The sequence below is a fragment of the Theropithecus gelada genome, chromosome 14 (genome assembly GCF_003255815.1).
Source record: "Theropithecus gelada isolate Dixy chromosome 14, Tgel_1.0, whole genome shotgun sequence".
In the NCBI taxonomy this organism is placed as follows: domain Eukaryota; kingdom Metazoa; phylum Chordata; class Mammalia; order Primates; family Cercopithecidae; genus Theropithecus; species Theropithecus gelada.
The window spans coordinates 17,441,112-17,457,587 of record NC_037682.1 but is presented as its reverse complement, the minus strand read 5'-3'; the positions used below and the strand labels follow the sequence as shown (position 1 = coordinate 17,457,587).

The 16,476-nt window shown below is 44.7% G+C and overlaps 1 protein-coding gene across 1 annotated transcript in view; it reads left to right on the top strand.

Annotated features, from left to right (window-relative positions):
• PTPRJ (protein tyrosine phosphatase, receptor type J) overlaps positions 1-16,476 on the top strand; it is a 187,253-nt gene that overhangs the window by 162,557 nt on the left and 8,220 nt on the right. Inside the window, exons 12-22 of the mRNA XM_025357782.1 lie at positions 165-296; positions 2,346-2,556; positions 2,671-2,795; positions 4,518-4,605; positions 7,078-7,119; positions 7,621-7,629; positions 7,728-7,815; positions 9,695-9,785; positions 11,704-11,777; positions 11,888-12,022; positions 16,131-16,250. Of these exons, the coding sequence (XP_025213567.1) occupies positions 165-296; positions 2,346-2,556; positions 2,671-2,795; positions 4,518-4,605; positions 7,078-7,119; positions 7,621-7,629; positions 7,728-7,815; positions 9,695-9,785; positions 11,704-11,777; positions 11,888-12,022; positions 16,131-16,250 (1,115 nt within the window). The remainder of the gene's footprint in view (positions 1-164; positions 297-2,345; positions 2,557-2,670; positions 2,796-4,517; positions 4,606-7,077; positions 7,120-7,620; positions 7,630-7,727; positions 7,816-9,694; positions 9,786-11,703; positions 11,778-11,887; positions 12,023-16,130; positions 16,251-16,476) is intronic.

The window sequence follows — 16,476 nt, the reverse complement described above, 5'->3', positions numbered from 1 at the left end:
TCCTCACCCGTTTCCTTCCGTGCCTTTTGCTTCTGCATTTGCTGCTTTGCAGAGCCCAGCATGTAGCTTCCAGAGTAAGATCTTGAGGTCGCTGAAGCATGTTCTCTACCTAATGTGTTGCTTTGGTTTTCAATATTGGGTGATCGTGTTTTGTTTTGTTTTAGATCCCCCTCCTCCAGATGGATCCCCTAATATTACATCTGTCAGTCACAATTCAGTAAAGGTCAAGTTCAGTGGATTTGAAGCCAGCCACGGACCCATCAAAGCCTATGCTGTCATTCTCACCACTGGGGAAGGTAAGGAGAGGCCTCTGTGGGTTAAACAGCACGTGAGTGATGCAGTGACCAGAGCTTTCTCTGTGCCCACTGAGGCACGTGAGTGATGCAGACACACTCCTGTCTTCTCACTGCAGCCCATGCTGTGTACTCAGATAGAGCAGGAGGGTGAGGTATTTGCCTGATGGTTGACAAGCTTTCTGGAAAGGGCCAGATTGCAAATATTTTAAGCTTCGCCAGTGGTATAGACTCTGTTGCAAGCATTCGACCCTGCCATTGTAGTGTGCAAGCAGTCACAGAAGATACAGAAGGAATGAGTGGGGCCATTCTCACTAGATGTTATTTACCATGGCAGGTGGCTGGATTTGGTTTGTGGCCCACAACGTGCTGATTGTGATCTAGGTTTTTCTTCTCTTTTACATCACAGAACCTTTTAGGTGGTAGAATATTAGTTTTAACCAACTCTGTCTCTCTTTCTCACTCGCAACACACACGTACACACATGCCATCCTCAGCGGATGAATTTCCTTTGAAAGAAAATAGAAAAAGATTTGCATTTGCTGGTGGGAATTTGCAGAGTATCTCCTTAGCTGAGAGAAGAGGTGGATTAAAGGCTGCTTTTCCTTAAAGGGCTCTGTTACATTTTTTTGTGGTAGGAAAGGAATAATTCGAGAATCTCTTTGGTAGCTGTGTTTGAGTGCTTGCATAAGGCCTAGATTTTTTCTTTTTCTTTTTCTTTTTCTTTTTTTTTTTTTTGCGACGGAGTCTCGCTCTGTTGCCCAGGCTGGAGTGCAGTGGCGCGATCTTGGCTCACTGCAAGCTCCACCTCCCAGGTTCATGCCATTCTCCTGCCTCAGCCTCCTGAGTAGCTGGGACTATAGGCGTCCGCCGCCACGCCTGGCTAATTTTTTGTATTTTTTAAAATAGAGACAGGGTTTCACTGTGTTAGCCAGGATGGTCTCGATCTCCTGACCTCGTGATCCACCTGCCTCGGCCTCCCAAAGTGCTGGGATTACAGGTGTGAGCCACTGTGCCCGGCCCAGGCCTAGATTTAAAAGCCCAAGTTTTGTTGTGGGGGTTCCCTCCTCCTCCTCCTCCTCGTCCTCCTCCTCATCCTCCTTCTCCTTCCCCTCCTCCCCCCTCCTCCTCCCCCTCCTCCTCCCCCTTCTCCTATTTCCTTCCCCCCCTCCCCCCAAGTTTTGTTGTGGGGATTCCTTCCTCCTCCTCCCCCTCCACCTCTCCTCCTCCCCTTCTGCCTCTCTTGCCCTCTCCTTTCTTTCTTTTAGAGACAAGGTCTCACCATGTTGCCCAGGCTGGTCTTGAACTCCTGAACTGAAGTAATCCTCCCACCTTGGCCTTCCAAAGTGCTAGGACTAGACTACAAGTATAAGCCTCTGTGCCTGGTCTAGGGGATGCTTTATGCATAAATAATGCAGTGTTTCCTCTGCCCACTCTCTCCCACTGTGGTGCTGTCCTCATCTCCTCGAGGAGGATAGAGACCAAACACACTGTCAGGGGGTTGGGGATCTGGGAGGATAGAAATTTGCTGGTGCAATAACCTGTGGCAAAATTTCAAAAAGTGAGGTGGAAATCTCTCTCTCTTTCTATCTTTTCATTTTGGGTCTGTTTCCAGCTCTTAGTCATTCTGTTGTGATGCTTGTCAACAAGTCCATCGAGGAAGGCCATGTTGCATAGCAGCCAGACGGACCAGTGCTGGTCTGTGATTGGATGAAACCTTGGGCTCTGAGCCCGACACCCTGGATTGGGAACCCACCTCTACATTCTAGGCCATGTGACCTTGTGCCTGGTCCTGTTAGCCTTTTGTACCTTCGTTTTCTTGTCTGTAAAATGGAGACCATAAGCTTATGTGATGGGATTCATGGGGATAAAGTGAGTTACTGTAGGTGAAGTCCTTAGAATTCAACGTGAGTCAACCCTGGCACAGAGAGATACTTGAGAGGTGGTTGCTGGTATCACTATCACCCAGCATCGCCACCATGTAGACATGCAGGAGAAGTCGTCTCTCTGCCGTCACTTTCTTATCATTCTCCTTCTGTGTACCTTTCTTAGCTGGTCACCCTTCTGCAGATGTCCTGAAATACACGTATGAGGATTTCAAAAAGGGAGCCTCAGATACTTACGTGACATACCTGATCAGAACAGAAGAAAAGGGACGTTCTCAGAGCTTGTCTGAAGTTTTGAAATATGAAATTGATGTTGGGAATGAGTCAACCACGCTTGGCTATTACAATGGGAAGCTGGAACCTCTGGGCTCCTACCGGTAATGTCTTCTGGTTCTTGCTCTCTGGGGGCTGAGCCTCATGAGCATAAAGCTCTCCGTGCCTGCGGTCAGACACGTCTCAGGGACCTCTTTTTGCTCTTTGTCATCCCACAGGGCTTGTGTGGCTGGCTTCACCAACATTACCTTCCACCCTCAAAAGCACGGGCTCATCGATGGGGCTGAGAGCTACGTGTCCTTCAGTCGCTACTCAGATGCTGTTTCCTTGCCCCAGGATCCAGGTAGGGAGAAGACAACAGTCGTGGCACCGGTTCAGTGGCATTTTGCTTCACGTGTCCATAGAAGGCCAGCTGTGTGCATGCCTCCCTCAGACCTTCAGGAGGATTGGTGTGCCCAACTCCCCGCTCCCAGAGGTTGAGATGTCACTGGGTCACCGGGCTCAGTGGGCTTCCTCCTCTGAGGTCCCACAGCCTAGACCCGACACTCTCCCTTCTCTAAGTGCCAGTTGTTCTTCCAACCTGCAAAGATGATTGAGTCCTCATGTGCCAGGTGCACAGTTTGACACAATGCATCGAATCCTTAAATATTAGAATCAGAGGAAGCCACATAAATTGTCTTGTTCAATCCTGTTTATTTTACTTCATAGTTTTAATTCTATTTATTGATTTGTTTATTTTATTTTATGAATTTTTTTTTTTTTTTTTGAGACAGAGTCTCCCTCTGTCACCCAGGCTGGAGTGCAGTGGCGCGATCTCTGCTCACTGCAACCTCTGCCTCCTGGGTTCAAGCAATTCTCCTGCCTCAGCCTCCTGAGTAGCTGGGATTATACAGGTGCCTGCTACCATGCCCAGCTAATTTTGGTATTTTTAGTAGAGACGGGGTTTAGCTATGTTGGCCAGGCTTGTCTTGAACTCCTGACCTCAGGTGATCTGCCCACCTTGGCTTCCCAAAGTGCTAGGATTATAGGCGTGAGCCACCATGTCCAGCCTATCTATTTTATTCTTGAGACAGAGTGTTGCTCTGTTGCCCAGGAGTACAGTGGCATGATCATAGCTCACTGTAACTTTGAATTCCTGTGCTTAAGGGATGCTCCTGCCTCAGCCTCCCAGATGGGACCACAGGTGCTCACCACTGTGCCTGGCTAAGTTTTTGTAGGGATGGGGTCTTGCTATGTTGCCCAGGCTGGTCTTGAACCCCTGGCCTCAAGCTTCCTTCCACCTTCTGCCAAAGCTCTGGGATTATAGGCGTGAGCCACTGTGCTCTGCCGGCTTTTTGGAAATGAGACTCTTAAGGCCCAGAGAGGGGAAGTAACTTGCCCAGGGTTACACGGTGGCTTTAGAGGCAGGCCTGAAATTCTGGTCTTGGACCCTTGTCAAGTGCTTCTACCCTTTATCACATAGACCTAAGTGATACAGGAGCTTCAGGGATCCAAGAGGGATTCATCCCCTACCTTCAAGCCAGAGGTGAATGGACTGACTGGCTTGTTAGTTTGTCTGCTTTTTTTCCTAGTTGGTGGTTGTTGGGTGCAGGAAAGAATGCCTGTCCCAGAAGCAAAGTTTAGGGAGTCCCCACATCCTTCTCCAGTAAACCAATGGGTTTCCTGTCTCCTGAGCATGGATGCTGCTGTAGGTCCCTCTGCTCATATGTGGGTGCTAGTCTCAACACGTCAGAGGTGGCAGGAAAAATCCCTGAAAATCCAGCCTAGTTCCCTAAATTTGCAGTTGAGGAGACTGAGACCTGGCAAGGAGCAGTAGCTTTCTCAAGACCATCCAGGTGGTAGTGGGTTGGGAATAGGAGCCTGGCTTCCGTGTGCATGGACTAATTTTAGGTCCAAGCTATTTAACTCTTGTGTGTGTGCACGTGTGTGCGTACGCGCACATGCATGCGTGTGTATGCCACACATACCTGAACCCTCTGGTGTTAGGGTCCCTGGCTGGTTGTTAGCACGTCATGTGGTCTGCACGATCACCTCTTCAAGCGTCTCCTGTTTTGACTTTTCTCAGGTGTCATCTGTGGAGCAGTTTTTGGCTGTATCTTTGGTGCCCTGGTTATTGTGACTGTGGGAGGCTTCATCTTCTGGAGAAAGAAGAGGTGATACTGCTGATGCTAATAATAATACTCTGGTATTTAAGGAAGCTTTCTATTGAGGAACATTTCAAACATTCACAGAATTGGAAGGAATGATATCATGAGTGCCATGTTCCCTTCACCCACAGTCTTTTGCATTTGGCCAATCGTGTTTCCTCTGTGCCCCCAGTTGGGTGATGTTAATGTGCTCCCAGCTGTCACATCAGGCCACTGATAGATGCCGCAGTGTGGGATGCTACTTTGAAACGATATGTTCTTGTTTACAAGTCAGTTTCATAGTATTATCATGTTAAGAGATTTCATTTTAGAGGTAGCTAAGTTTGAACACCAGCTCTGTCTTTGACCAGCTGTTTAGGAAGCTTAGCCTTAATGTCCTCGTCTATGATAGGAGGATAATCATTGTGCCTAAGTTGTGAAGCAAAGGAGGATTGAATAAGGCACTTCTCAGTGTCTTGTACCTTGGATGCTATTATTATTATTTTATCTGTACAACTACCCTATGAGGTCATTAAATGGTAAAAGTAGCAGCCCTTTGTTGAGTGCTCACCGTGTGCCTGCATCTGTGCTTTCCATGAATTATCTCATGCATGAGGCTCTGCGAGGGAGGTCCGGTAAGTCCCTTCCACGGATGCAAAAGCTGAGTCGGGAGGTGTGGAAATAGAACTTGAACCTGGTCCTTGTACTTCATGGCACGCCCTCTTGTCTGCGCAGCGTGGGAAGCCTGTGTGTGTTAGTTGGGATTTCTTTGCTGTAAGGTGCTGCCAACCAGGGAATCTCCGTCCTGCCCCAGGCCGGTTCCTTGTGCTGCCACCCCACCCTGTTGGGGGCACATGCTCCAATTTTTAGATTAGGTTCTGTTTTTTTTTTTTTTTTTTTTTTTTTGAGGTGAAGTTTGGCTCTGTCCCCCAGGCTGGAGTGCAGTGGCATGATCTCGGTTCACTGCAACCTCTGCCTCCTGGGTTCAAGTGATTCTCCTGCCTCAGCCTTTTGAGTAGCTGGGATTACAGGCACCGCCACCACACCCGGCTAATTTTTGTGATTTTAGTAGAGACAGAGTTTCACCATATTGGCCAGGCTGGTCTCGAACTCCTTACCTCAAGGGGTCCGCCCGCCTCAGCCTCCCGAAGTGTTGGGATTACAGGCGTGAGCCACCGCGCCCTGCCAGATTAGGTTCTGATTTTGGGCGGGGGAGATGGATCAGTCAGTGGCTGGGTAAAACAGTTTTATTGTTTCTTGTTAAAAATAAGAGTAATACATGCTTATGGCAAAAAATACGGAAAAGAAGAGCACAAATAAATAGGAAATCCGCAATCGCAGAACCCACACAAAACTACTCTTAACATTTTGATGTGACCAAACTCGCACACAAATGTGTGCACACACATGGAATCATGTTATATGTTAGTATCTAGCCTGCTTTATTCAGTTTAGACATTGTTGGCAGCTTCATTTCATCATCATTTTTTTTTTTTTGAGACAGAGTTTCATTCTTGTTGCCCAGGCTGGAGTGCAATGGCACGGTCTTGGCTCATTACAACCTCTGCCTCCTAGGTTCAAGTGATTCTCCTGCCTCAGCCTCCCAAGTAGCTAGGATTATAGGCACCCGCCACCATACCTGGCTATTTTTTTTGTATTTTTAGTAGAGACAGAGTTTTGCCATGTTGGCCACATTGGTCTCAAACTCCTGACCTCAGGTGATCCACCCACATTGGTCTCCTAAAGTGCTGGGATTACAGACATGAGCTACCATGCCTGGCCCATTTCATCATCATTTTAAGTGGCTACAAAGTATTCAACTGTATGGAAGTACCATGATCTATTTAGCCAATTTCCTAGGTGTTTCCACTTTTTAAAATTTTTCTTGGCCACAGTTACTTATCCTTGTGCCTGAATCTTTGGGCACATTCACGATTATTTCCTTAGGCTAAATTCCAAGCTAGGCAAGTGCTGGGTCAGTGGGTATGCATGCTTTCAGTTTTGATACATACTGCCACATTGCCTTCCAGAAAGTTGTTCTTAAACACCAATGCAGAGTTGAGTCAATAGTGCAGGAGTGTGCAGATGCCTCACCAACTTGCCAGTTCTGGATCTGATATGTTTTTTGATTTATTGCATTCATTTATCAGAAGAGCTTTCTCAAAAGCAAAGTATGAAATAACAAGTCTTGCTTTACATTAAAGTAATGTCACTGCTATATATTTGCAAGGAAATTCTTAAAAGTGACTTGGATATGATTTTTTTCATTCTTGTAGATAGTACAAAAGAAAATAACTTCACAAATTTATAATTAGCATTTGCAGCTTGGGTCATTAAGTTTAGTATTAGGGGGCAGGATTTGGTGTCATCTGTGAACTAATGCCCGAGGAAAAGGTGTAACACCTTTATTTCATAGGTGACATCAACTCCAGATACGCAAGGGAAAAGCACAGGAAGGAATCCTTTTTTGTCTAATGGGTCTCTTTTCTCTTAAAACAGGAAAGATGCAAAGAATAATGAAGTGTCCTTTTCTCAAATTAAGTAAGTCTCTCAAATTATGAGCTTTATTTTAAATCCTCCAATCTGTTCAGTGACTATCTATAAATAATTTTTGATGGAACTTGCTGTCATTTTTCCTGATTGGCACATTTTGACTGTGATCATCTGGAAGTTTTTGCTAACTCTGTTTTCTGCAAGGAATCTATGTTTTATTAGTCTCCTGAAGCTAGCTTCCTTGACATGTTCTACTCTTCTACCAATAAATACATATTTTTTGATTTAAAAAAGTCATATAGGTTATCAAGATCCAGGGGAGAGAAGCACTTACTTAAAGTCACAAAACCAATTATTTACAAAGTAGGTTCTAGAAATCAGATTTCCTGATTCATATTTTAGTGTTTTGTGAATAATAGTACTCTGATCCCCTCTTGCCAAATTATACCCTGGGTTTTGTTGTTTTGGGAAGATTGTTTACTGTCATCTCTAGAGTATGAATGAGTCTTTCTAATTGCTTATTTTTTTCTTTCCCTTTCTATCATGAAGACCTAAAAAGTGAGTAATCTCTTTATTTTTTTTTAATAACTTGTACTTTTCTATTGAATATGGACTTCATTGAATGTAAAAAATCCTGATAAGTTTTGTTTTCTTAGATCTAAGTTAATCCGAGTGGAGAATTTTGAGGCCTACTTTAAGAAGCAGCAAGCCGACTCCAACTGTGGGTTCGCAGAGGAATATGAAGTACGTTGCTGTAAATACTGTGTTTTTAATTGTGTCAGGTTCTAACCCAAGCTGGGGTCCGAGGGGAGTTGGTGGACGGGTGGCAGGTAGCTGAAGGACTTGAGGGACTGTAGGCAGTTGGGACATGGCTTTATTCTGTCTCCTACAGAGTCAGCAGTGCAGTTATATTGCTCACAGGTAATAGTGGCTCAAAGCCAGGTATGAACTCACCCAAACAGGTTACATTAAATGGCTATATAACCTCAGGGTTGTGCACCTGCGCTCCAAACCTGTTGTGTCATACTGTCCTGGATGTCTACCTTGGACTACTCCTGACTGAAGCACAGCCACTTTCCTTAGAAATTGGCTTGTTTTTCCTGAAAGTTAGAAAACCGTTAACAGAAACTAGGAATTCAAGTCAGGGAACTATTAGCCACACACAATACTTAGGAAACTATATGAGCTGGAAAGAAACCAAATGGGCATGGAGAGGTCTGGGGCTTGATGACAGTGTGGCCTAGGGTGGCTTGTGAGGCTCACATGAAGCCCTGCACAAGGACTTTCTTGGCCAGTGTCTGCCTTTCAGTTCCCTCTGCTGTGCTCCAACCAGCCTAGGAACTAGCCCTGCTCAGAGTGTCCATGCACACTCGTCCTCATGTGCTGCCCTGTCCAGCATCTCTGCCTTTGCTCTCTTGAAATCCTGCTCAGCACTCAGCACAGTGCACATGCTGCCTCCTCCATGGGCTTTCTGGGATCCCATTAGGAGAACTTGAGTTCTGTGTACTCACACTGCTTTGTTTCCCCTGTTGCTTGTTATCAATATTCAGCATTTCTTTAATTCTGCCTTGTTGTAATGTTAGTTTTTTTCTGTATACAGTACACCTCTCCTCCAGGTTGCAACTGTTTGAAGGCAGTTTTCCCTATATTTTAACCTTTTTTCTATATTTTAACCTTTGTATTAGTTTCCTAGGCTGCCATAAAAAAGCCCCACAAACTGGGAGGTTGAAAACAACAGAAATTTACTGTCTAGAGGCCACAATCCCAAATTAAGGTGTGGGCAGGGCCACACTCCCTCCTAAGCCTCTGGGCAGCATCCTTCGTTGCCTCTGCAGCTTCTGGGTGCCAGGCGTCCCTTAGTTTTGTGGCAGCGACACTCTCATGTGTGCCTCTGTGTTCACATGGCCATCTCCCTTCGTGTGTCTATGTCTCTTTGTCTGTTTTCCTCCTATAAGGACACCAGTCATATGGGATTCAGGGCCCACTCTATTCTAGTATGACCTCATTTTAATTTGTTTACATCGGTAAAGAGCCTATTTCTAAATAAGATCCCACTCATAGGTATTAGGGGTGAGAAATCCAACATGTCTTTTTGGGGCACAATTTAAGCCATATTGCCTGTACATTTCTACTTTGTTTTGTTGTTACCAGAACACCACGGGTTTGGTCTAGGTACTGCTCCTTGCCTTTACAGAAAGCCAATCACTGAGACAACAAATATTGCCAGGGAAGAAAGCTTTAATCGGGTGCTGCAGCCAAGAGGATGGGAGCTCAATCTCAAATCCGTCTCCCTGACTGACTAAAACCAGGGGTTTATGTAGCAGGAAAGAAATGTAACAATGTGTAAGAAAACAGGAACTAGGGAGGGCAAGGAGGCATCTGGTACAGTGATCTGACTAGTTTCAGTTCTTTGGTACTTCCTGAAGGTCCTTTCCTGAGAAAGGAACTCAGATAAAACAAATACAAGCTACAGGCTTTAATAGAAGAAGGATAAATTTCTATGTTTATTCAAAAACAACTTGTCTGTGGGACTGTTGGGCTGGTTTCACTATCATATGCTATGCTAAATATGAATAATATTTGAAGACTAAATAAATGAACACCTCATTTGTTCTGTTTTCAGGATCTGAAGCTTGTTGGAATTAGTCAACCTAAATATGCAGCAGAACTGGCTGAGAATAGAGGAAAGAATCGCTATAATAATGTTCTGCCCTGTAAGTTATTTTATCCACAGCATCTTCTCTGTTTTCCGTCAGTGGCCATCACATCTCTAACTGTAGAGGGGAGGGAATCAGTGATCCTAAGTAACCACTTCCACAACTATTCATTAGTCACCTACTTCCACAACCATCCGTTATTCATCTACTATGTGCTAAGCACTATATTTAGGTACATTATCTTTAATTTAATCCTCACAACAGCCTTATGAAGTAGGTAGTAGAATATTTGTTTCGCAGATAAGGAAAATGCACAGAGTGGTTAGGTGATCTTTCCAAGGTTACACAGGTAGTGTCGGGAAAACTAGGCTTTGTACTAGGTCTGTCTTATTGAGGGAAAAGGCCAGAGTCTGTGTTCTTAACCCCTCTGTCTCACAACTATTTCAATTCTATAATTCTGGAATGAAAGCGAGCAGAGCGAGACAGGGAGTCACACTTTTCTGTGTCCAGACACATGGGCTGAATGAATTCCACAGCTAAGTATGAATTATATTTAGCTCATTTCCTGTTTTTGGGAATGTCTGCATCTTAGTCAACAGGGATAACAGCAAATTGAGTGTAAAATGAGAATTATTTATTACATCAAACCATTAGATGAAATGTAAATACTTCTCCATTGAAAGTTCATCGTGATTACTCTTTTGGGTGGGGATTAGGGCACAGAGAGGAGCATGAGTAGACTGTAGCCATGTTCTGATGTAGCTGAAATTGATAGACTTTGCAGATAATTTTTACATCAGGACATCATCGTCTTTATTCGAAGCTGTGTTTTTCATTCCTGGACTAAAACATTAAGTTCTTTTTAAATTCAGCATTGTTCTTGGGTTCTTTCTCTCCATTTATCTCCCTGTACTTGACAAGGAATATTGGCCCATGTTCTGAGGGAAATGCTTTTAAAACTAGGCTGGGGGTATTGCCCTTCTAAGGGTAATTTGGGATTATCGGCCTCTTCTTGTGAATGTCTGTGGAGATTCTCAGATCTGGAGTGGGAGCTGGGACGTGGGTGTTTGGGTATTGTTTTTATTGGGAAGTCTTTAGGCTGAGACTCAGGTCAGTACTGGACTTAGCATTGTTATGTTATTTTGTCCAGAGGAGGGTGAGGTAGTACAATCAGAGGCAGGGAGACTCAGGTGGTGCTGCTTCTGGCTCAGCCTGACACTCGCAGTTCTAAGGTTATTATTTCATCTCTTAGGTTGGGCAAGTTTGTGTGTATGCTTTTGAGATGACAATAATATTTATAAAACATAATTCTGTGTTTTAGATCCTCCTACTGATAGTAGTCTTATACATTCAATTTATTCTTGAACTTGGTACTCTCTTTTTATAACAACTTGTTTGTATGAGAATAGAGGCTAGAGGCAGAGTAGAAAGGTTAACCTAGGGACTTAACCTGTCCTAGTGGAAGGGGCACTAGATTTGAATTTCGACTGCCCCTCACCAGATATATGGATTTGGAGAAGTCACTTAATCTCTATAACCCTCAGTTTCCTCATCTGTGAAACAGGGCAGAGGCTTGTAGGGTGGTTTTGAGGAGTAAATAAAATTGTTTAGCATATTCCCTCATGTGAGCTCATGGTAGACCCCTGAGGATGCTAATAGTAACAGGTTCATTTTATGTGAGAAGGCGTCTGGTGTGGTTAAGATCTTGGGCCCTGGTGTCAGGCTGCAGGTTCAAATCCTGGCCATGCCAGTCATTAGCTCTGCTCTGTGATAGTGTGACTGCTCTGTGCCATGGTCACATAGAGTGACCATGAGGATTAAATGAGGTGGTCTATGTGAAATGCCATGCTGTGCATCTTCAAAGACACAAGTCCCAGTGTTGCCATTTTGAATTTCATTTTTTTTTTCTGTTTTGTGTCCAGCTTTACTAAAACGTTTGCTTATAATGCGGACCTTTTCTCTTTTAATGTCACAGATGATATTTCCCGTGTCAAACTTTCGGTCCAGACCCATTCAACGGACGACTACATCAATGCCAACTACATGCCTGTAAGTTGGGGGATGGTCTCGCAGCACTGGACGGTTTTGATGAAATCTTCAGAGCGCTTTGCTTCTTTCTGTTTCTTTGAGGTTGACTATGTGTTGTTTCCTATTTTTAGGGCTACCACTCCAAGAAAGATTTTATTGCCACACAAGGACCTTTACCGAACACTTTGAAAGATTTTTGGCGTATGGTTTGGGAGAAAAATGTATATGCCATCATTATGTTGACCAAATGTGTTGAACAGGGAAGAGTAAGTATGTTTTTTGGTTTTTGAAATTTAAAATTACATTAAATTAATTGCTTTTTATTGTGGCAGAAGGGTATCTTAAAAAGCACTTGTTTCTTTGAAAAAAACCTCAAACATTAGCACTTTATTCTTATAAGCTTGTTTTGTGCCTTTTTTTCCCCTTAAGAGAAACGTTTAAAAACATTCTTTAAACAATTTTGTCATTATCTTTTTTGTGTGTGTGGGCAGATATCAGTGTCTTCTATTTATTACGTCGTGGCTGGAGTTAGGAAGCAGGAACGGGTTAGTGCCGTGGAAAAATCTCCCAGGCTTAGTGCAAGATGCTGTTGACGGTGTGGCTCTGTCCTTCACTGGCCCCGTGAACACGGACAAGCCCATCATGTCTCTAAGCAACCGGTATCTTCATCTGTGAGATGAGGGTTTCCATCAGCTCGGTGATTTTCAAACTTAGGTTGAGCACTGAGCCCCCCCGGGTTTTTTTTTTTTTGAGACAGGGTCTCCTCTGTCAGCCAGGCTGGAGTGCAGTGGTGTGATCATGGCTCACTACAGCTTTGAATTTGTGGGCTGCCTCCTGCTTCAACCTCCCGGGTAGCTGGGACTACAGGTGTGCACCACATGCCTGGATAATTTTTCTTGTTTTTAGTGGAGGCAAGGTCTCACTGTGTTGCCCAGGCTGGGTCTCAAACTCCTGACCTCAAGTGACCCTGCTTCCTTGGCCTCCGAAAGTGTTGGGATTATAGGCGTGAGCCATCACACCTGGCCTGGAACCCTTTCTTTAAGCAAAATCTCAGACTTATCCCTGGATAAGCCTCAGCAGCCCCCTCTCTCCTGTAACGCCCTGAAATCCCTCTGCTGCTTCCATCAAAGATTATATATATATATATACTTTTTTTTTTTTTTCTTTTGGAGATGGAGTCTCACTCTGTCGCCAGGCTGGAGTGCTGTCGTGCAATCTTGGCTTTTGCAACCTCTGACTCCCTGGTTCAAGCGATTCTCCTGCCTCAGCCTCCCGAGTAGCTGGGATTATAGGCACCCACCACCATGCACAGCTACTTTTTGTATTTTTAGTAGAGACAGGGTTTCACTGTGTTGGCCAGGATGGTCTCGATCTCCTGACCTTGTGGTCCGCCTGCCTCAGCCTCCCAAAGTGCTGGGATTACAGGCGTGAGCCACCGTGCCTGGCCAAGATTTTTTATAGTAATAAAATTCTGTATTTCCATAAATTGATGTGAAGAGAACTGAAAAACACATGCTAATCTAAAAAATGCTGTGCCTTAGGAATGGGACTTAATGTTGTTTTTTAGTGTATGAGTTGTTTTTTTATGAGTTGTTTATGAGTTTGCTTTATGAGTTGTTTTTTAGTGTAGGTTCATTGTTTGAGGAATAGGAGTTGATTCCTTAAGCCAGTGGATCTCAAACTTTAGCATCCATCAGAATCACCAGGAGGGTGGTTCTACCGTCAGAATTTCTAATTCGGAATTGCATTTCTGCCTGTTTTCAGATGATTCTGCTGCTGTGGCACCAGGGTGCACACTTGGAGTGGTGCTATCCCTGGGATAGTGGGAGCCCATCAGGCATCATTTCTTTTAAAGTTCTATAATTCATTGTAGGCTAGCAGATGTTTATCCAGCCCCTGGTGTATGTAAGGTCCTGTGCTAGGGGCTGGGGATGGAGGAGGGAAAGATAACAGAGCAGTAAGAGATGACGCCCATCCTCATGTTGCTTGTGATAGAGGGTGGGCTCCTTACCCTCTTGTTGAATCAGGAGAATAGGCTATAGTAGAAATAAAAGCGTTTTTTTGTTTTGTTTTGTTTTGGTTTGGTGTTTTGGAGACAAGAGTCTTGCTCTGTCACCCAGGCTGGAGTGCAGTGGCGTGATCTCGGTAACTGCAAGCTCCGCCTCCTGGGTTCACGCTATTCTCCTGCCTCAGCCTCCCGAGTAGCTGGGACTACAGGCGCCCACCACCACGCCCGGCTAATTTTTTTGTGTTTTTAGTAGAGATGGGGTTTCGCCGTGTTAGCCAGGATGGTCTCGATCTCCTGACCTTATGATCCACCCGCCTCAGCCTCCCAAAGTGCTGGGATTACAGGCGTGAGCCACCACGCCCAGCAAAAGTGTTTTTTAAATGAATGTAGATAGGCCGGGTGTGGTGGCTCATAGCTATAATCCCAGCACTTTGGGAGGCCATGGCGGGCAGACCACCTGAGGTCAGGAGTTTGAGACCAGCCTGGCCAATGTGGCGAAACCCATCTGTACTAAAAATACAAAAATTAGCCAGGCGTCGTGGTGCGTGCCTGTAATCCCAGCTACTTGGGAGGCTGAGGCAGGAGAATGGCTTGAACCCGGGAGGCAGAGGTTGCAGTGAGCCGAGATTGCACCACTGCACTCCAGCCTAGGCAACAGAGCAAGACTCTGTCTCAAAAAAAAAAAAAAAAGAAGAATGCAAATGAATTTTTTAATACTGTTGAGCCCCAGGGCCTTATACATGAAACATTCTTATACATCTATCTGTTAGACAAACAAAAATGACATAATTACATTAATGGAGAACATGAAGATGAATTTAAATGGTGTCTTGTTCATCTAAAATCAAGATTGAAGTGAGTGTTACTGACCCTGGGTGAATGGGGAAGGGAGTGTGTTTTCTGCACTAGATTCTCCATATATGTTACTTCTTTCCTGTAACAACCCTGTGAAGTATTACGATTTCATAGATGGGGGAACTGAGCCTTGGAGAGGTTAAGAACTTGCCCACAAGGTAGCAACAAAAACAAAAATACACCTGGTAAGAGGCTGAGCTGGGACTCAACTCCCTGCCAGTGTGTATTCAGATCCTGGGTCCTTTCTTCGGAACCTGGGTCTTTGAAGAAATACAGATCCCGCAGCCGGAGTCCGAATCTCTGGAGGTAGAACCCAGGCATCTCTTTTTAAACATGACAAGGCCAGGCACAGAGGCTCAGGCCTGTAATCTCAGCACTTTGGGAGGCTGAGGTGGGAGGATCACTTGAGGCCAGGAGTTCAAGAGCAGCCCGGGCAACATAGTGAGACCCCCATCTCTACAAAAATACAAAATAGCTGGGTGTGGTGGCACATCCCTGTAGTCCAGGCTACTCTGGAGGCTGAGGTGGGAGGATCCCTTGAGCCGGAGAGGTTGAGGCTGCAGTGAGCCATGATCGTGCCACTGTACCCCAGCTTGTATGACAGAGTGAGAGTGTCTCAAACAAACAAAAAAACAAAACCCCAAAACAACTCAGACTTCTCAGGTGAGTCAGATAATCAATTAGCTTTGAAAACTACCAGCAGCAGAGCACACCTTAGAATGCTGAGAGCGTGTGTGTCTGTGTGTCGTCTTTTGCCAAATGGGGATTCAGATATTCTTGGAGAGCAGGCGTTTCCTGGTTATTTCTGCTCACATCTGTCCACCAACTTTATAGAAATCAAAGACCCCAGAATGATTTAATTTGATTTTCTTCATTGGTGTGTGTATTTGTATTGCAACCAATGTATATCTGAAAGCCTTGGGAAAAAGTCCTCATTTCTTCCAGCTGCCTGGGGTTATGGGCGAGGATGAGGTCAGTGAACAGTTGTGGAGTGGCGACTCTAGGGGCACAGGGAGCTGGATAGGGACGGTGTCCCAGGTCAAGGACCAGCTGCTGCTCTGCTCTAAATCAGTTTTCATGCTGAAAGCTGGGCCTGGTGTAGGCAGATCTGATTTTTAAAGAGAAAATAAGTCTGGATTTTTATGAGGAATTTTAAGAGTTAGCAAGAATTGTAAATTAAAATAAGAAAAACAATTCTGACAGGCGCTGTGGTGTGCCCATAGACCCAGCTACTCGGGAGGCTGAGGCATGAGGATTGCTTGAGTGCAGGAATTGGAGGCAGTCGTGTGCCATGATCTCATTTGTGAATAGCCACTGCACTCCAGCCTGGGCAGCATAGTGAGACCCTGTCTCTAAAAAATAAAACAATTCGAAGAGTCAAACAAAACCCAACTAGAAGGTCTGATTCCGTCTCTGATGCCAGTTTTCAATAGCTAGTCTCCCTTGTGAGGTTTTAGTGATGGCAGATGGCACGATCTGAGTCTTCTTATAAAAATGCAATTTTGTTCTAGACCAAATGTGAGGAGTATTGGCCCTCCAAGCAGGCTCAGGACTATGGAGACATAACTGTGGCAATGACATCAGAAATTGTTCTTCCGGAATGGACCATCAGAGATTTCACAATGAAAAATGTAAGTAAGAAGTCAGGATCAGTCGAGCTCATGTAATTACTATATGTTAATTTGGGGGTGATATGTTTTAGGTTGATATTAACTCATATGTTTTCCTATGCAGTGAGAAATGTTTTGCTTCCTTCCTTTCAGAACAGAACAATCCATATGCATGTATACTCCAAGGCAACCCCTTGACTTTTCTGGGAAATTTACTTTCTTGGGAATTTCCTAAGTTATTGCTGAA